Source organism: Nothobranchius furzeri, chromosome 6 (genome assembly GCF_043380555.1).
Source record: "Nothobranchius furzeri strain GRZ-AD chromosome 6, NfurGRZ-RIMD1, whole genome shotgun sequence".
NCBI lineage: Eukaryota > Metazoa > Chordata > Actinopteri > Cyprinodontiformes > Nothobranchiidae > Nothobranchius > Nothobranchius furzeri.
The window spans coordinates 74,066,751-74,087,311 of NC_091746.1; the positions used below are offsets into that span (position 1 = coordinate 74,066,751).

The 20,561-nt window shown below is 43.9% G+C and overlaps 1 protein-coding gene across 2 annotated transcripts in view; it reads left to right on the forward strand.

The window, feature by feature from the left end:
* Positions 1-20,450, forward strand: part of ehmt1b (euchromatic histone-lysine N-methyltransferase 1b) — a 44,108-nt gene extending 23,658 nt beyond the window's left edge. For both annotated transcript variants that reach the window (XM_015943476.3, XM_015943477.3), the window contains exons 12-26: positions 306-518; positions 598-680; positions 2,453-2,559; positions 2,636-2,758; positions 2,832-2,933; positions 7,203-7,307; positions 13,312-13,466; positions 13,542-13,712; positions 13,875-14,019; positions 14,111-14,188; positions 14,262-14,377; positions 17,726-17,812; positions 17,923-18,001; positions 18,105-18,280; positions 19,306-20,450. In XM_015943476.3, coding sequence (XP_015798962.3) covers positions 306-518; positions 598-680; positions 2,453-2,559; positions 2,636-2,758; positions 2,832-2,933; positions 7,203-7,307; positions 13,312-13,466; positions 13,542-13,712; positions 13,875-14,019; positions 14,111-14,188; positions 14,262-14,377; positions 17,726-17,812; positions 17,923-18,001; positions 18,105-18,280; positions 19,306-19,486 — 1,921 coding nt within the window. In that variant the 3' untranslated portion in view covers positions 19,487-20,450. The remainder of the gene's footprint in view (positions 1-305; positions 519-597; positions 681-2,452; positions 2,560-2,635; positions 2,759-2,831; positions 2,934-7,202; positions 7,308-13,311; positions 13,467-13,541; positions 13,713-13,874; positions 14,020-14,110; positions 14,189-14,261; positions 14,378-17,725; positions 17,813-17,922; positions 18,002-18,104; positions 18,281-19,305) is intronic.
* Positions 20,451-20,561: the final 111 nt, after the last annotated feature.

The window sequence follows — 20,561 nt, forward strand, 5'->3', positions numbered from 1 at the left end:
TTCCTCATTCTGAAGCTCGGTTTGAACTGCAGCGGATCGTCTTGACCATGTCGACGTGCCTAAATGCATTGAGTTGCCTCCATGTGACTGGCTGATTGTTATTTGCGTTAACGAGCAGTTGGACAGGTGTACCCAATAAAGTGGCCTGTGTATTACACGTTATTCTGGGGGGAAAATCATTTGCATTTGGTTACTTTTTGTTTTGCACGAGGAACTGCTCAAACGTCACATCGTTCACCCACGTGCTCTGTATGCAACGTGTGCCAATAAAGTTTTTCAATTTTGAATCTTGATTTGTTTTCCAGCTCTTCGTATTTAGCTCCTGTGGCTGAAGTGAGTGGCAGAGCCGACAGCTCACTTCCCATCCCTTCATCCGGACTCGACGCCTCAGCTGTTCCTGGCTCATTCAGGAACGCCGCTCTCCAGGCTGTGATGGGAACACCAGCCCCTCCCACACTCCTCCCAGGAACGCCGAGAGAAACTCTGGAGAGCATCCTGGTTGCTCTCGACACAGAGAAGTAAGCTGGAGGGGCTCTTTCTTTATTTACCCGAGTTCTAATGGAGAATACATTCCTTTTTTCTTTTTTCTTCTATTAGACCCAAGAAACTCCGTTTCCACCCAAAGCAGCTTTACCTGTCGGCCAAGTCGGGAGAACTGAAGAGAGTGGTTCATATGTTAGGTGAGTTAAACCTGACGGGATCTTTTCCTGAAGCCTCTGGGTTCTGATCTGGTCTGTTTCCTTAGAGCCTCGCCAATTTTCAGATTTAACACTCAACTTAGGCTGCTGCCCCCGCGACCCAACTCCGGATAAGCGGAAGAAAACTGATGGATGGATGAAAAACTGAATAAGAAACAAAGATGAGCTCATTCAGTCATTTTCTGATCAGAAAGCCCCTGACTGCCAGTGCTTTGAGCATTTTGACCGTTTTTTGAAGCATCACAGAACATTGTGCTTTATGCCCATGTAAACACCAAAACTACCAAAAGAAACCGTAGACTGACTTCTTCCATCAGGAAGAGTCGATGTGTTTCCGTTCCCAGGTGTGAGCTGCAGAAGCTTTTCCGGCTCGCGCCTCGCTTTAGGCATAGTGGCGTCCCAAAACAACCTCCCAATTCATGGATTGTCTGATTCTTGATCACATGACGAGTAGGGATGGGTACCTTTGACATTTGAATCGATCCGGTACTAATTCCCGGTACCTAGGAATCGATACCGGTACTTAACAGTACCAATTTTAGATACTTTTGAGTGTTTATTATTTTAATTCTCTTTTATAATTAAATATTTATTTTTCTCAATTTATAACCATATTTGATAAATATCACGATAAATAACATACAACTGTTTGTATTTTAACATCGTCCTTGTAGTTTTATAAGCTGATAATTAAACTGAAGCAAACATCTTTACTGTGAACTAAATTTACTGTGTATCTTCATTCCTTTTGCCGTCCTTTTTCTTTGATTTTTTTCTACTGGGAAGTTAGAATTTCCGAGGAGAAAGCGAACGCACCATTAGCTGATAACAGCGGTGGCAATGGAAGCTAATATATCAAGCTAACGTTATCTTAAACAGTTTATTTAGCTGCTGGAGCAGATTAAAACGATGATGCCTCACACTTAGATCGTTGTCACTGATTTCATCTTCACCCAATCACCCGTCGCGTTTAGTAAAGTGAAGCCAAACTTTAGAGCACGTTCATGTTCTTCTAGTCGGAAATTCGGAGTTCCGAGGAGAAAGCGAACGCACCATTAGCGGAACGGAAGCTAACATATCAAGCTAACGTTATCTTAAACATTTTATTTACCTACCGGAGCAGATTAAGATGAGGATGTCTCACTTAGATCGTTGTCGCTGGTTTCATCATCACCCAGTTACCCATCACATTTAGTGAAGTGGACCCAAGCTTTAGCGTGCGTTCTTTCTACCATGCTGCTCTGTTTACAACTGGCTCGCAGCGACCGACGACATAACACTCTTGCGCATGCACAGCTGTCTTGGCAAGTTCTCGTTATGAAGGACGGGTACCGAAACGAGGCACCGTTTGAAATGACGTGAATCGGTGCTCAGTCGGTACTATGGAATTCGGTCGGTACCTTAAAAAGTACCGAATTCGGTACCCATCCCTAATGACGAGTGACACACACAGGTGAAAATCAACTTTAGAGCCGTGATGTTTACTCTCAAGGTGCGCGAGGTTGTTCTCAGGCCCACCCCGTTAAAAAACGCAATTGACGACGTTAGATGGCAACTGGACTTTGGTTTCTTGAAGATGTTGACGACGCTCCTGAGATGTGAAGCGAAACGTCTTCAAGAAACATAGAAGTCCAGTTGCCTTCATTAGAAAACTTTGGATTACTATTAATTAGAGCCAATTTGAATAAAATATGGCTGCTTGGAATCAAATCACAAAGAAACGAGGTGCTTTAAGATTTATATTTACCTTCCAGTTGATGGTATTGACCCAAACTTCAAAATGGAGTCCCAGAGCAAGCGTACGCCGCTGCATGCGGCAGCAGAAGGAGGTTACATCGACATCTGTCACATGTTGGTTCAGGTAAAGGTCAGATATGTGATCTGAGCTGGGTTCGGGTTGTGACTCTGTAACAGGAAGAGTTTGTGTGTCTGATCAGGCCGGAGCAAACTTAGACATTTGCGATGAAGACCAGCGGACTCCTCTGATGGAGGCGTGTGAGAACAACCACATGGAGGTGGCTCTTTACCTGCTCAGAGCTGGAGCCAGCGCCACACACAAGGTAAAACAAAATGCCTGGATCTCAGAAGTCACACATGATGGAATCACTCAAACACGATCAAACCTCTCTTTAGGACATTGAAGGGTTCACGTGTCTCCACCTAGCGGCCAAGTCTGGTCATTACAAGGTTGTGGAGCACCTTCTAACCACGGGACTGATCGACATCAACTGTCAGGTTGGTATCAGACTGAACCAAAACCAGCCTGAAGCAGCGTAGAATGAATGAAGCTCAGATGCCTTCAAATGGAAACTTTTTGACTATTTGTTAAAAATAAAAATCTGAATGATTTCTATCCTGAATGTAGATTGCTTCCTGAACAGCCTCTCTCGGTAAATGGTAAATGGCCTGTATTTGATATAGCGCCTTCTAGAGTCCTGGAACCCCCCAAGGCGCTTTACAACACAATCAGTCATTCACCCATTCACACACACATTCACACACTGGTGGTGATGAGCTACGATGTAGCCACAGCTGCCCTGGGGCGCACTGACAGAGGCGCCACCGGTCCCTCCAACCACCACCAGCAGGCAAGGTGGGTTAAGTGTCTTGCCCAAGGACACAGCGACAGACTGAGCGGGGCTCGAACCTGCAACCTTCCGATTACGGGGCGAGCTCTTAACTCCTGTGCCACCGTCGCCTATTCAGAGAAATAGTTTACATCCTCCATGGCTGATGAGCTAACTACTAGTCTGATTGGCAGGAGTTAATTTAAATCCACTTAAAGCACAAAAAGATGCAAAAATATTACTAGAATTATTTTTAGTGGCTTAACATTGTGAGGTTCAGTTTAAAGTTTTTGATTTGTAACGTTTACTGGGAGCCCATTTCACGCCCATCTACTTCCGGACCTCGGGTCCCCGTAAGAAGGAAAAGGCGAAGGCAAGTCAACGGGGCTAATTCTGCTTATGTGCCATGGATTTCTCATACACTCAACAAAAATATAAACACAACATCTTTGTTTCTGCTCCGATTTTTCATGAGATGGACTTAAAAATCTAAAATTCATTCCAGATACACAATATCACCATTTCTCTCAAACATTGTTCACATATCAGTCTAAATGTGCGATAGTGAGCACTTCTGCTTTGCTGAGATAATCCATCCCACCTCACAGGTGTGCCACATCGAGATGCTGATCTGACATGAGTAGTCCACAGGTGTACCTTATACTGCCCACAATAAAAGGCCACCCTGGAATGCGCAATATTTCAACTGGAATGGGCCTGTTTCCACTGACTTGGGACACAGCTGGAGTCAAGACGGTGTTGGAACAGTCTTGCGATAACACCACCTAGCTGAATGGCACATTCCTGTAACACTCTGTCTCGGTGCCTGTCAGGGCCAGAGGCTTTATTTGGGTTGACCTTTTGCAGGACGGCAGTCACAAGGCGCCCATCAATATTTGAAGCCTCAGAGGTAAAGTCAGGAGTTACTGAGGTCCAAGTGATACTTAGGCTTTTGAATCAGGCGAAGAAGTAGTTGAATTGTTCCACAAAAGAAGCAGGATCAGAGCAGGTAACTCTTAGGTTTGGGTGCCCTGTCCATCATGATGTTTAAACCTTACCACGCTCCCTTTTTTGAGTTAGTAGATGTTTTATTAGGAGTTAGGGCTGCTCAATTAATAGAATTTTAATCCCAATTATGGTCTGAGTTTTGAACAATTATAAAAACAAAAGCCAATTATTTGCTCCTCCCACTTGCGCTGCCCTGAGTTGCAAATGAAGCGCTCCTCCCACAGTGTCACCAACTTAGCGACTTTGACGCTATTTCTAACAGCTTCTCGGACCCCCTTCTTGACTTTTTAAATCTTAAAAGTACCTAGCGAACACCTCAGAAACATCTCTGGTAACCCTTAGCTACTTTCTGGATAACTGTCGTCGACATTTCCTGCAGGTTAGCTAAACACTCCGCCTGCGCTCCGGACCGTTCTTCAGGACATTAGGAAAGGGAATGATGCAGTGATGTGTCGGTCGCTAAAGAAACGGCTCTCAGAGCCGGCTCCCTGTTGGAGTAACCAGAGTGAGTGACACACACACCGAACCTGCGGGCTCCTGAGCCGCTAAAAACAGCTAAATGTGCGCGTGCGGCGTGCTAAACATACGTGCAGCTTGCCCCCGATTGCTGTGAGACCGGGTTGGGGGGGTGCAGCTGTGGTTGGGACAATTATTACATTAACTGATGGACTTGTAAATAAATAGTTTATAAATAAGGTAGAAATAAGTTCCTCACGCTGATAAATAATAACTAATCTCTCTGAGGACACAGTGCTAGTGCACGCTCCTACAGCACCTTGACATGACTAAATAAATGTTATGCAACATTTTGTGAACATCAATTTATTTGCATTTATTTGTTATAAATGCCACTGTATAATTCTTGCTGTCAGTATTTGCAAGATATTGGTATTTGGGTCTGTACTGGTTAGACTTACATGAGTTAAACCAAGGTCTACAGCCCTTGGGTCATAGACTATGAGCTATAAGTATATTGGTCTTTTTATACTGGGAATCAGGAGTTGTTTTAGTGATCATCTTGTTTCTTATTGTTGTCCTGATTGTGCCCTGAGCAATTTTATGACTGAATAAAAACAAATAAAATCAACATAAATTGAAAAATCATCCTAAATAATCGAGATCTCAATTTCAGTCACCATAATAGTGATTATTATTTTTGCCATAATCAAGCAGCCCTATTAGGAGTGTAACGGTTCACGGGGAGTGTTGAATCATTTCTATTCATTTTTTCCGTTTAATAATGAATTTTTATTTGCGTGATTTAAGTGCAGCGGATAAAAGTTCCTAGGCGAGTTTCTGCATGGACGCTGTACTGGGTGACCGCTGCTGCAGGCAACACCATCCTCCGAGGTGGGGGAGGTGAAGAAAGGATCGTCGATCCGTTCTGGTGGTCTTAGGTCTCACATCACGCCCCGGGATGATAGAGCGCTGTGCTGCGCGCAGGCAGAGGTGTCTTGGGTCCAGTAAATTTTCTCCAGTTGCCCGGCTGAAAACCAGCAACACTTGGAGGGTAAAACTGCTGGACCTTTCTCCCTTTTTTTTACCCATCAGAGCCAGATATGCTACTAGTGAGGGCTACATAGGGGGAAGGTTAACCAAGCTCAACCTCTCGGCACCGTCGAGGTCCACAAACTGCCTGTAGCCCGGCACCGCGATGCGAGGGGACAGTGGCTTTGCCCAAGATGACATGAACTCGGCCACAAAGTCCGGGTAAGGCGGTGGGAAGTTTTTAACCTCAGCCGGTTCCGTGGGGAGGTAAAAACCAGCTAAACGGGACCCGTTCTGCACTGGCAGAGGAGCGGGCCAGTCCACTTTGAGTTTCTCCGCTGCTCTTCGGCGTAGCAGAAGAAAAGAGGTGTCTTCCCTAAAGTCGGGAGTTGTGGCTGCAGCAGTAGCATCACCATCCACCGTGGGGAGGGCCTCCAAGTCTTCCAGCAGGTCGTGGCTGTTGACACAAATGTCCAGCACGTCCTCATTTTTCCCACAATCCCTTGCAACTTCAAACTGAGGGTTTTGTGTGTAAAATTTCTAAATGCCATACCATACCACATTTACTTATACGGTGCATTTAAAAACAGCATGGGTGCTGACCAAAGCGCCTCCCAACATAAATACAGAAACAAAATACCAATAAAACAAACAGCAGATCAAAACGGCAACAAAGGAAAGATGAAAATCACAACATGGTGAGTGTTCAGGCGTGAGTGACTTGAAGACACCGATGGATGGTGAGTGGCAGTGTGGGAGCTGCATACATGAAGGCTAATTACAGACTATAGATGACCTCCTGAATGGACTCTGCAGAGAAACATTCACATCCTTTAGGACTGATGTGCTAATGGCTAGTCAGAAAGAAGCTGAGACCAAAGTGTTTCCGTGTCAGAATTTCAATAATTAATTTTTGAGGCTCATTTCTAAACTCTTACGCCGCCGCCATCGGTTTCACATCGCTTGGCTGTTTTATTTTTCTGAGCCCTGCGCAACTTTTAGCTTCTGGTGAATTTGAAAAGTCCTAGCTGGCAGAATTTCATCTCAATAACTGTGGTGTGGAACAGATGGTTGTGTAAATGTTATAAAATAGAACAGATTAGAGCCGTTTTAGGAAGATTTGGCTGCCCTCTGACTGGCTGTTAGGTCACCAATCCAAAAAACTGTAAGCTATTTCTCTGAACAGAGGCTGCTCTACAGTCTTTCTACAAAGAGTTAGATGACGGTTATTTCCAATTTGTTGTCAAAAACACTTCAAAGTGGACAAAATATTCCTTTTAATATTTTTTTCCCTCTGTGGTTATAAATTTAACCTGTTAACTGAATATTGATGCCAACTTTTTTTGTTATCTGACTCGAGGAACGACGGAGGAATAAGGTCCTGATGGTGCATTTGAACAAGCCTGAGACGAAATCTGTTTTTTATTGTTTTGTTCTGCAGGATGATGGTGGCTGGACGGCCATGATCTGGGCCACGGAGTACAAACATGTGGACCAAGTGAAGCTGCTTCTTTCCAGAGGAGCTGACATCAGCATCAGGGATAAGGTCAGCACACAAGTCTTAAACTTTGGGTTTAGACCAAGAAATAATTCACCCAGCAAATCTGTTCAGAACATGGACGTAATTTTCACTTGAGAAGTGGGGGGGACACGGGGGTGGGGGGGTGGGGGTGGGGGGTCTTTACAGTATGCTCTAATGGGAAACAGGTTTCATCACAAACGGCTGTTTTCCACTTGGTCTTAGAGCTCAACCAGTGTCAGTTTAATATAGCGTAATATTGTTTTTGGATGGTAAAAAGTGCAGGGGTCAAAACTTGAATTTGGAAAAAGTGGGGGGGACATGTCCCCCCTGTCCCCCCCAAAATTACGTCCATGGTTCAGAACCATGTTTGACCGACAACAGCCGTCCACGGGTCGTTATTGGTCGACGTCCACGAAAATCATGATCAGCAAATTCCATTCAACGGCTTTCAGTGCCAATCATCCCGACCGACCGCCTGTTGTTCAAACTTTGCCGAGACCACGTGTGCAACGTAGCATCTCCCTCCTTTGCACTACGAAGATGCTTAGCAGTAAAAACGTAAACAAACGTGTCTGCTGTTGGGAACATTTGCTCCATCGGTGAGCGATGTAAAGTTTGCCTCCTGCAACAGTCATGCAGCACTCGGGAACTTCTTCTGGTTGTTAAAAAGCTTCAACACAACAAGTTCTATACAACTTTTAACTCGTTCACTGCCGTTGACGACTTAAGTCTCTAAAGCCGATCTTCATCCGCGTACGTCACATGTCACGTGATCAGGAAGTAGAACATCCATGTGTTAGGAGATTGTTTTGGGCCGCTGCTGTAAAAAAAGTGAGGCGCGAACCGGAAAAGCGTCTGCCGATCACAGTTCAACAACGGATTATGAAAGAACGGATAATGCTCGAAACGCGCGGATTCTTCCTGATGTAAGAGGTGAGTCTCCGCTTTGTTCTGGTTGTTTTGGCGTTGATATCATCCTAGCGCGCAACGTTCTGTGACTCTTAAAAAAAACAGTAAAAACGGTGAGAAACGCTGTCAGCGAATGAGTTAAAGAACAAACTGATAGTGCAGTGAGGTGAGTTTTTACGGCTCAACACAGAAATGAAGACACTCGGACCAACAGCAGTGAAACGCAGCTAACCTCACAGACTCATCTGAACTAGATGATTGGTGCTAGATGCCTTCCTCAGTGGTGGAAGATGCCAGGCTCCGCCCACTGCTCTCTCACTAGGAGCCCTGCTTCTGGTAATGAATGAATCTCACGCAGTAATGAGATTTATTTGACTTTATGCTCTATTAGGCCTGTTGAGAACTTTCTTTTCTCTTAACGACTGTCACTGGTAACCGCTGCATACAATGGTTTTTTTCACTTTTTTGTTTGAATAGTTTTTTGTATTTTTTTCCCCAAAAGTCTATAAAACCCTGTTTTAATCTAAATGTTATTAGTCCGTCCATCTTTACAGAGCGTTTTACAAAACCAAAAGAGGCAACCAAAGTGTGTCGCAGTAAGACACAAAAATCAGTTAAACCAAAATAGCAATAAAAATGAACATGAAAAAAACAAACGAACAAAAGCAAACTTCAAACATAAAACAGATAAAAGACCTAAGTAAGGAGTTGGGGGAGAGAAGCCTGACGTAAAGGTGTGTTTTAGGTCTAATGCCATAGAGTGGTGGTACGTCAAGCTCCTCGTGATTTTTTTCCTGCTTTCTAAAAAATCTTTTAGTTTTTTTTCGACATACTTCAGAGATAATAAAGGACAAATAATTTGTTTTTGGTATTTCAGATCTGTTTATTTTTATTTCAAACATGCACATTCACAGTTCTTGCAACTTATCCCTCCAATAATTTGTTTGAAAAGGAGTAGGCAGATATGTAAGTGCTTATTCAGCCCTACCCCCTCAGTTTTAACTCTCGTTCATGCACTTTCTTTTAGTCTTCTCTTACTCAGACAAAATATAAAACCAACGTCAAACAACAAATAAACATACCATTACATCAAATACACCATAAACAAACTCCACTACATTATATGTACTTTCACATCATGCATGTGTTCATTTCAAATTCACTCATTACGTAGCAAACAAACTAGGGCTGCACAATATTAGGAAAACCTGCGATATTTGATAAGTGATTAATGTTGCGATGACGATATCACTTGCGATGAATAAAAACTTAACTCAGGAAAAAAAAATCAAAAACAAAGAAATAAAAAATATCAAAACGAGAAAAGCAAAAGATGTGAGGAAAGGGAAAAGGAAAATAATAATAATACATTTTATTTATAATGCGCTTTACATTACAGAAGTAATCTCAAAGTGCTACAGAGTATAGGGGACAGGTATAAGGTACACAGCTAGCTACCCCTTGGAGGTAAACAGACGCTCCAGGGCACGGCCATTTGTTTTCATGCTGCGTAGTTCTGTTGTATCCCACGGGACTGACATGGAGAATGTCACTGACCTTGTTTTTATTGGTGCATGTGATTCAAGAATGTTGTGGAGGTTTAGGTTGTAATTGTGAACAGATTCATTTACTGACGTGTGATGTTTAACTGATTCTGAATGTCCTGATTAAAGCGGATGGGGTCCATGGCTTTTAAATTTCTGAAAGGGATCTGACGTTTTGGCTTACCGTATTTGTCTTTTAGTGGCAGTTCCATGGAGACAACACTATGGTCAGTAGGGCTGGTGGTAAACGATTATTTTTAAAACGATTATTCTGACGATTATTTTATCGAATGGTCGACTATTCTAATGACTATTTAGATGATTAATCTAATGATTATTTTTCTGTTGCACAGTTAATAAAAACCAAAAAATCTGTAATAAATTCCTCCAAAAAATTGATACATTGTAACTGAACGAGAATAAACACTACAGGCCTCCCATTTTGTATAACACTGCTTTTATTGTGTTGGTTGGTTATGTTCTGGTGACGTGTAGAACGTGGGAGTGCAGGCTGCTGCCTGAGAGGTGGTTGCAGACGGAGTGTCTCCATGCTGCTTTGTTTTGGTCACTTATGTGCGTGAGGCGAGTGGTGTTACGACCCTTCCTGGGGAGTTTGGCTCGTGTGCAAAAAGGAAGGGACAATAACGGGATTTAAAAGTTAAAATGATGATCAGGTTTATTTACAACTGCAAAAAATCATAAATCTTTCCATCCACAGGTTGGGAGTAATAAAACTAATTCTGCCTGTGGGGAATTAAAACAAAAGTACAAATAAGTAGGGATGTCCCACTGGGCAAAGATTACAGGGTTCTGGACCAAAATAAGGATCTCCAAAGGTTCAAACTCTAAACTGGGCGGTTAAACCAAACTCAAGGTGATATTTTAAACTAAACCGAAAACCCACAACACTCTAAATGTAATAAAAGGGAGATCTGCACCACAAAAAAGATTAACTCTAAACCAAAACGGTACAGCTTATCCAAACGCACGAAGCTGTTAGCGAAGATGCTAACAGTAGCTTTACCAACGTTGAGTTCAAGTTACCAAGTTTAAATAAACCAAAAACACCCAGCAGCAAACAGACCAGCACGGAGGAGAGACTGCTAGCACCAAAACAGCTCTCCTAATGTCTGAAAGAAGCTCCTTTATGAAGGGAGAAACGCTCCCGGTGATTTTCTGCATCTGCGATAGAGACGGAGCAGCACATCTGACCACGGAAGTTGTTGTCCGTTGCCGGGAGACGAAGGCGGGCAAAACAGGAAAGGAACCTAGTAGCGGACGGACATTGTTCCGGGTCTTCGGTATTTGGCGGAGATGTTAGTGAAGGCGGAGAAGAGGGCGAACTAGAGGAAAAACAGGCAGATTCCTCCTCCATTTACAAACTCCTGGGGATGCAACAAGTGGGCGCGGTGCGTCGACTACCGGATCTGACGTCGACGAATTTTTAGAATCGAGCCGTCAACGTCATCGAGGCTTCGCTACAGCCCTAGTGGTCAGACACAGATAAATCATAAACTTGTAGGTTGGTAATGGCGGGAGTGTCTGTAATGACCATATCTAGGGTATGACCTTTTTTGTGTGTAGGAACTTTGGCTTGTTGAGTAAGATGTAAGCAATCTAGTACATCCAGAAACTCAACTGCAGAACAGCTTGTGGGCCAATCTACATGCAGATAAAAATCACCCATAATAATTGTATAATGTGATATTGCACAGAGTGATGTAAGAAAATCTTGCATTTCAGAGATGAATCCAGGTTGTGGTTTTGTTGGACGATAGATTAGAAGCATGGTAATTGCTTCTTTTTGTGGTCTGCATTTAAAGAGCAGACATTCAAATGTTTTTGGCTCTTGCATTGGGAGGGGAGTTGCAATTAAATTGCTTCGATGGATAACGGCTAGCCCCCCACCACGGCCACTGGTCCTAGCCTTTTCCAGATATGTGTTCCCTGGTGGGCAGGCTTCATTTAGTGACAGATATGAATCTGGTTTGTGCCAGGTCTCAATGAAGAAGAAGAAAACATCATTTCTATAGCGCTTCTCAAGATGAAAATCACGAGGCGCTTCACAAAAACAAAAAATTTTAAAATAGAAAAAAGCATTTAGAAAATGTTGAAAAATATATTTAAAATGAGCAAAAATAGACAATTGTGATATAAAATGTTAAGAAAGAGAGTGAGTGAACAGGAAAGAGGGAAACCAGTGGATCCTGAGGAAGGTGGAATAGGTGGGGAGAGCAGAATAAAGAGAGAGAGGTGAAGAAGGTCATACAAAAGCCAGCTTGAACAAGTGAGTCTTCAGCTGCTTTTTAAAGGAGACCACTGAGTCCACTGATCTCAGGCTCAGGGGGAGAGAGGTCCAGAGTCTGGGGGCCACAGCAGAGATACGAAGGAAATGGGAGTGTGAGAGAGATTGTGTGTGTGTGTGTGTGTGTGTGTGTGTGTGAGTGGTGTGTAAGTGAGTAAAAGTTTATTTATAGAGCGCCTTTCACAGATATGAATCACAAAGCGCTGTACAACATGATAAAGATCAGGTAACCAATAAAAACATCAGAAAAACAATAGCAGTGTTAAACGTAGAAAATAAAATCATGAGTATAAACAAAGTGAAGGTGTGAACCCGAACAAAGCCATCTTTTAGAACATGTAGGGAGGGAACACCTGGATGAAAAGGTGAGTTTTTAGATGATTTTTAAAGACCTCTACAGTGTTAGAGAGACGGAGATTTGAAGGTAGACTGTTCCAAAGTCTGGGGGCAATAGTCTGAAAGGCCCTGTCCCCTTTGGTTTTCAGTCTGGTTCGAGGAACAGCCAGGAGGTTTTCAGATGTGGATCTGAGGTTCCGAGAGGTGGTGTGTGGGGATAAAAGCTCAGATAGGTAGCTTGGAGCCTGGTTGTTAAGAGCTCTGTAGGTCAGGACTAAAACTGTGTGGGTGTGTCTGAATGAGTGAGCATGCCTAGAGCAACACATTTACATTCAGTTGATTGAGTCAATGATCATGGACAAGCACCATCTTACATTGGTGATCTTCTCAGTCCCTACACCCCCAGCAGGTCCCTGAGGTCCAGTGATCAAAGCCTACTGGTTGTGCAGCACCAGGCTAAAGGTCAAAGGTGACAGATCATCTGCTGCTGTAGCCCTCTCTCTTTCTTTACATTTTTTATCACAATTGTCTATTTTTTGCTCATTTTAAATATATTTTTAAACATTTTCTAAATGCTTTTTTATATTTTTACATTTTTTGCTTTTGTGAAGCGCCTCGTGATTTTTATCTTGAGCGGCGCTATAGAAATGATCTTCTTCCGCTTCTTGTTCTTCTTTTTCTTCTTCTTGTTCTTCTGTCAAATAAGTCAAATTCTCTATTTACCAGAATACAGGAAAAGACAGAAAATAGAAACAAGGGACTGGTTTCCTGTTTTAAAAAAATCTTGCTCCCCAACCTTTAAAACTGTTAATAATTGTGTTTTTCATAGATTTGCTTCAAGCAGTTAATTACCCTTTAAAGAAATGGGAAAGAGTTTAGCATCGCTAGTGTGAAAAAGTGTCTGAATGACATGATTGTTGTTTCTGTGCTTCAGGAGGAAAACATTTGTCTCCACTGGGCGGCGTTTTCTGGCAGCGTGGAGATCTCCGAGCTGCTGCTGAACGCTCACTGCAGCCTGCGAGCCGTCAACGTCCACGGAGACTCCCCTCTGCACATTGCTGCCCGAGAAAACCGCCTGGATTGCGTCAAGTAGGAGCTCTGGCACGCCTTTCCTCTTTAAATCGGCACACAAGGCTGGCGTTACGTGAAAATGTGTCTCCTCAGGCTTTTTTTGTCTCGGGGAGCTGATGTGTTCCTGAAGAACCATGAGGGCGAAACTCCTCCGGACTGCTGCAGCCACAACTCGCGGGCGTGGGCCGTCCTGCAGGCCAACAAGAAGGACCGGGACTCCAAGAACATCAAGCTCAGCCTCTCTGATGAGAAGCTCCTTCACAGGTGGGATTAGGATTAAACATCACTGAGAGACAAAAACTAAACATTTGCATCCATAACGTCACCCAGGCAGTAAAATACAGAAAATAAACCAGTGCTGATGTCGGGACACGTCTGTACGGAAAGCCCGTTCGCTCTGACCTGAAACACTCTCTCCGTTCACAGTGACGTGTCTTTAGGGCAGGAGCAAGTCCCCGTTCCTTGTGTGAACTCCGTGGACAGCGAACCTTACCTGGAAGACTTTAAATACATCTCAGAAAACTGTGTCACCTCCCCCATGAATATAGACCGGAACATAACACACCTACAGGTGAGCTGGGAGTCGCGCTGTCAGGTGTTTGTGTTCCAGAGGGTGACATAACCGCTCTCTCTGGTGTGTGTGTGTGTGTGTGTTTCAACAGTACTGTGTTTGTAAGGAGGACTGTTCAGCGAGCATCTGCATGTGTGGACAGCTCAGTCTGCGCTGCTGGTATGACAAGGTGAGGACAACGGTGTGCACGACGTTAGCTGCCGGGGTCATTTACTTTAATCACACGTGTTTCTATCGTCCAGAGCGGCTGCCTTCTTCCCGAGTTCTGCCGTGAGGAGCCGCCTCTCATCTTTGAGTGCAACCACGCATGTTCCTGCTGGAGAACTTGCAAGAACCGAGTGGTACAGAATGGACTCAGGTACTTAGAACGGAGACCAGCATCATTTAGAGTTTTCCTGCCGTTGTGATGCATGTTTGTGTGTAAAAGTGTAGAAATTGGGTCCAATATTATTTGTTAACACAAAAAGCACGCTGGGGAAGAACACTTTGCTAACGGCTCGTTCAAGCTAGTTTTATATCCATCCCTTTTAGGGATCCATTCTTCTGCTCAGAGTCCGATCCTTCAGCCAAGCATTCAGATAAGAAGAAAAAAGGAGAACTCGTCCACGTCGTGCCTATTAAGTTACACGTGTTCAGGAAGTACATTGATTAAAAGAAATTTTACGTGAAAACATTTAAAAGTATCAGTGTGGCTCATATTTCAAATGGTTAAAGAGCAAGTTACCCCCAAATCAACTTTTTTTCCTGATAAACTGTATAAATGCGTGTGTAATCGTGCTGCAGACACGTGTCGTCAATAGTTTAACACTTTAGTGCATTTTAGTTAAAATTTAAATTTTCTGCCTAAAACTGTCAGTGTTGTGCCGTTGTCAGGTAAAAACTCTGCACTGCATTTGAATTTAAATCTGCCATCGCTATTGGCTAAGGAGTACCCTAGAACGTTAGCTGGTACCATATGATGTCACAATGTTGTTGTGAGCCTGTGTGTGTGTTTGTTAGTGGCTCCGCCCTCTCGGTCTGCTAGGCAACAGCATGTGTTGCATTTTTCAAACAGGAAGTGGGAGCGGAGTAATACTCTGGTAGGGGGTGACTTGCTCTTTAAAGAGCAAATTGCAGGTTAAAATATAAAATGCTGTCCAAAAGTACTATTTAAACCTCTTTTTGTGTTTTGTTTTAAAATCCATCACAGCCCCTTATTACAAGTAAAAAGTGGCCTTTTTCAGCAAAGCTTCTAAAAACTCTGACGTAACCTGAGGGAGTTGTAAGCTGGTCCTGTCTGAAGCTCAGTGTGGCAACTAGGTTGTCTTCGGGTAGAGAGGTTGTGTTGTGGAGTCGGCGTGTGTGTTCACTAGTTTAGCCTCGCGTTCATTTTTCTTAAAAATGGTAAACTATTATGCGGAGGCTGTAAAAACAGCAGGTCCGGACACCGAGTCCACGGGTTTGCAAATAAACAAACGAACATGATGGTGAAGGTTCTCAGTCGTGCGTGAACGGCACAGTTTTCCATTCCTAGTACGTGTTGTGCAGCTGAGAGCACGGCCGTTTGTGGTGCGCACTTATGACCTCCAATCCCAGCGATGTGATGATGGTTCAGCACGCCTCCCACCCTCCAGCACCTCGTGGCGGAGATTATAAAAATACCTGCAGGATCCGAGAGCCCAGAAGAGCGTTGGAGCCAGGTCAAGGAGGTCCACGCTGAGCTCCAGAGGAGGATGGGGGGCTTTTAATAATTCCTAGTGAGCGAGGGAATCTGGTTTGTGGGTCTGACCCAGGTCTGAGCCGCTTGCCTTGAATAGGATGACAGCGCCCCCCCCCCCCCCCCTAAATTGCTAAGCTACATTACATGAACGGATATTAACGAGTATGAAACAGCTGACAAACACTACAGGTGCTGGCCAGTAAATTAGAATATCATCAAAAGGTTGAAAATATTTCAGTAATTCCATTCAAAACGTGAAACTTGTACATTATATTCATGCAATGCACACAGACCAATGTATTTCCAATGTTCATTACATTTAAATTTGATATTCATAAGTGACAACTAATGAAAACTCCAAATTTGGTATCTCAAAAAATTAGAATATTCTGAAAAGGCTGAATATAGAAGACACCTGCTGCCACTCTAATCAGCTGATTTACTCAAAACACCTGCAAAGGCCTTTAAAAGGTCCCTCAGTCTTGTTTTGAAGGCACCACAATCATGGGGAAGACTTCTGACTTAACAGCTGTCCAAAAGACAATCATTGACACCTTGCACAAGGAGGGCAAGACACAAAAGGTGATTGCTAAAGAAGCTGGCTGTTCGCAGAGCTCTGTGTCCAAGCACATTAACAGACAGGCGAAGGGACGGAAAAAATGTGGTAGAAAAAAGTGTACAAGCTCTAGGGATAACCGCACCCTGCAGAGAATTGTGACGACAAACCCATTCAAAAATGTGGGGGAGATCCACAAAGAGTGGACTGCAGCTGGAGTCAGCGCTTCAAGAACCACCACGAGGAGACTCATGAAAGACATGGGATTCAGGTGTCGCATTCCGTGTGTCAAGCCACTCTTGAACATGAAACAGCGCAAGAAGCGTCTCGCCTGGGCCAAGGACAAAAAGGACTGGACTGATGCTGAGTGGTCCAAAGTTATGTTTTCTGATGAAAGCAAGTTCTGCATTTCCTTTGGAAATCAAGGACCCAGAGTCTGGAGGAAGAGCGGAGAAGCACAGAATCCACGTTGCATGAGGTCCAGTGTAAAGTTTCCACCGTCAGTGATGGTGTGGGGTGCCATGTCATCTGCCGGTGTTGGCCCACTCTGTTTCCTGAGGTCCAGGGTCAATGCAGCCGTCTACCAGGAAGTTTTAGAGCACTTCATGCTTCCTGCTGCTGACCAACTTTATGGGGATGCAGACTTCACCTTTCAACAGGACTTGGCACCTGCACACAGTGTCAAAACCACCAGCACCTGGTTCAAGGACCATGGTATCCCTGTCCTTGATTGGCCAGCAAACTCGCCTGACCTTAACCCCATAGAAAATCTATGGGGTATTGTGAAGCGGAGGATGCAATACGCTAGACCCAACAATGCAGAGGAGCTGAAGACGACTATCAGAGCAACCTGGGCTCTCATAACACCTGAGCAGTGCCACAGACTGATCGAGTCCATGCCGCGCCGCATTACTGCAGTTATTGAGGCAAAAGGAGCCCCGACTAAGTATTGAGTGCTATACATGCACATTCTTTTCATGTTCATTCTTTTCAGTTGGCCAACATTAGAGAAACAAACATTTTTTCATTGGCCTTTAGAATATTCTAATTTTCTGAGATACCAGATTTGATGTTTTCATTGGTTGTCACCTATAAATATCAAAATTAAACGTAATAAACATCGGAAATACATTGGTCTGTGTGCATTGCATGAATATAATGTACAAGTTTCACGTTTTGAATGGAATTACTGAAATATTTTCAACCTTTTGATGATATTCTAATTTACTGGCCAGCACCTGTAGTTAAATTCCCAAAAATCCAGCTTGTTTCTGCAAACTGATTTGGTGTGAGTAGAGGAGTTGGTCTGAAATCCATAAAACCTCAAAGTGAATCAGAAACCGCCCTGGACAGCTTCAAAAGGACAAACTCTTTGAGTAGTAGTTTAAAATGAAAGTTGTTTTTAGGGATGAGTGAATGTTTTACCTAAATGAAGGTGTTGCGTTCCGTAGGACCAGACTACAACTCTTTAGGACCAGTAAAAAAGGCTGGGGGGTGCGGACTCTGCAGGACATACCACAGGGGACCTTCGTGTGCGAGTAAGTTCCACCCTCTGCAGCTGATCTGTAAATGAGTCCTCCAAAGTTACACTTTGTGCACGATTAAAGAAGTTGGCGAGGCTGCTGAGCGCTTTTCTACTTCCTGGCAGGTACGTGGGTGAAATCATCACTGAATCAGAGGCGGAGCTGAGACAGAACGATGCTTACCTGTTCAGCCTGGACGACAAGGTGCAGTTCTGCTACAGATGGAGGGATGCTTCAAAGCTGTTGGAGTAGCTTCTCCTTTTATTTTTTTTAGTTCAAGCCTTTTACCTCCAGCTTCCCTTTTCAGCCTGAAGACCTGTATTGCATAGATGCCCGTTACTATGGCAACATCAGCCGCTTCCTGAACCACATGTGCGAGCCGAACTTGTTCGCTTGTCGCGTTTTCACGACGCACCAGGACCTTCGATTCCCACACATTGCCTTCTTTGCCAGTGAGAACATCAAGGCCGGTGAAGAGCTCGGGTAAATTTCCTGTTTTATTCCTGAAACCTGAACCTTTCCTGTCAAATCTGTCTCCGATTTATCATTCAGAGACTCACCGTGAGAGAACGTGACATTATTTTGATATTGTTCTACCGCTATTGCCTCAAACCAAGTCGATCTCTCTTTGTGCAAAATCAAAGTTTTTTCTTTCTGATGTTATAGTTTCCATTCCACCTTTCAGATGGGATTCATCAAAAGATGCATTTAAAACTTTAGATTTGTTCTCAAAAAGTTCTTAAATCATGTAAATTTGATTTCAGAGGAGGAACAAAACAAAGAAAATATAAAATTTAATTTAGAAAACTCATCCTAACTGTGCGTCTGCAAAAGGTTTGCTGCTCCGGAGCACACAGGCGTGTGTTAACACGCGGAAGGACATCAGATTGTTTAGTAACGATGATTTGTTTAGCGTACGTGTTTGAGCCAGTAGCTCTAGCCATCCTCAGGTTTTACTAACGTGTGTCAGAAAAGATTTAAAACGTGGATTACGGACAAAAACGCGGTACGAACGCAGAAGACCAACATCATTCTACACGGGGAACATCTATGTGGGACGCTCAGGAGGTAGAGCGGGTTGTCCAGTAATCGGAAGTTTGCCGGTTTGATCCCGTCTCCGACCAGAGAAGGCTGCTGTTGTGTCCTTGGGCAAGACGCTTAACCCACCTTGGCTGCTGGTGGTGGTCGGAGGGACCGGTGGCGCCTGATTTCTATCATTACTGTACGGGCTTCAAATGATATGGTGCTTTTAAGCCACATGGCCCATTCCTGAACAGAATCCAGGTCCAGTCGACGACGCTGACCCTGCGTTGGGACCTCTACAGAACCCGGAGCAGCAGAGAAGAGCGAGTCTGAACTTCTCCAGAACCACGGAGGAGGAGATGATTCCTGCCGGATCCGTTTTTCCACAGAAACGTTTCTGGATGTTGTCGGATAAACGTTGCAGAGATGTTTTTCATCTAACATTTTCTCTAAGTGTGTCTCACAAGTTCTTCTCCACTCCTCAGGTTTAACTATGGCGACCACTTCTGGGAAGTCAAGAGCAAACTGTTCAGCTGTGAGTGCGGCTCCTCTCGGTGTAAGTACTCCTCGGCGGCCCTGGCGTCGCTGCAGGCCGACAGCACGCCCGAGGACCGGCAGCAGCCCAGCGCTTTGCCCGATACCAGCTCTTCCAACAGCCCTTCCTAAAAAACAAGCACCCCCCGAACCGCGGACGGGCGTCCTGTTGTACTGTAACTCCGTTCCCATGACGACAAAGGACCACACCGCTCATGAGAACCTGTAAGACTCGGATCCAGATGCACAAACCGATTCTGGAAGACTATTCCATCAAACACAAACAAACAAACAGGAAGTGACATCACGCACAGGTAAACAGTCTGCATCCATACCTGTGCTGCGAAGGGCAACTCTGTGTTTTGTCATTTTTTTTAAAAATGATGATTAGTCGACGTTGTGTTTAAGGAACTGTTCAGCAGAACCCGGGTGGGCGTCAACGCCGTGACCACCGACCATTCCAGCTGATCCAACACGTCGCCACGTTTTTGTCATTTCTTTTTCTCGTAGTGTTTGGAAGGACGCGTCTCACGTTCGCCACCACCGCTGAAGTTCAGTTTATGTGAAAGACACGAGTCGGTTTTAAATTCTTAACAAGCACCTTGAGTCTAAGGGTGGAAGATGCTGAGTCATTCCTCACAGATGAGGCTTTTCAATTGGCTTTGATCCTTTTTAACAAACTTTATCTCCGTTATTGCCGCGGCTGCAAATGAATCGATGAAACCCAAGATGAAGAAAAAACTTAAGAAAACGGTGCTGATAGTTTCTTTTCTTCTCGTTGTTTTTATGATCCAAGTGAACATAATTTGTAAAATAAGAGGATGTTTTTATGTTTCTGTTTACTGTTTGTTTTAACTCCAGTTTTCTAATCATGTTTGGATTTTAATTTTCTTTCCTGAACTTTGAGACCGAAGCCAAATCATCATTTTAACTGTTGTGAGGAAAGCAGCGACTCTTGTGCAAAGTTAAAAAACACAAGTAAAAAAAGAAAAGGTGATAAAATTGCACTTCCACTGAGTTCTGTTACATATTTCTGGACTGTGAACCATCCGTCTGACTGGTTGTATCTTTTTCAATAAATTTAATAGTAATAATGTGTAGGGTTTGGTACATTGAGTGCTTTAAGAGCTCTCTATATATATATTACCTCTACTTATGACCAATAAGCTGCGATACTCTAAACATAGAACATCACCCAGCCTGGTCT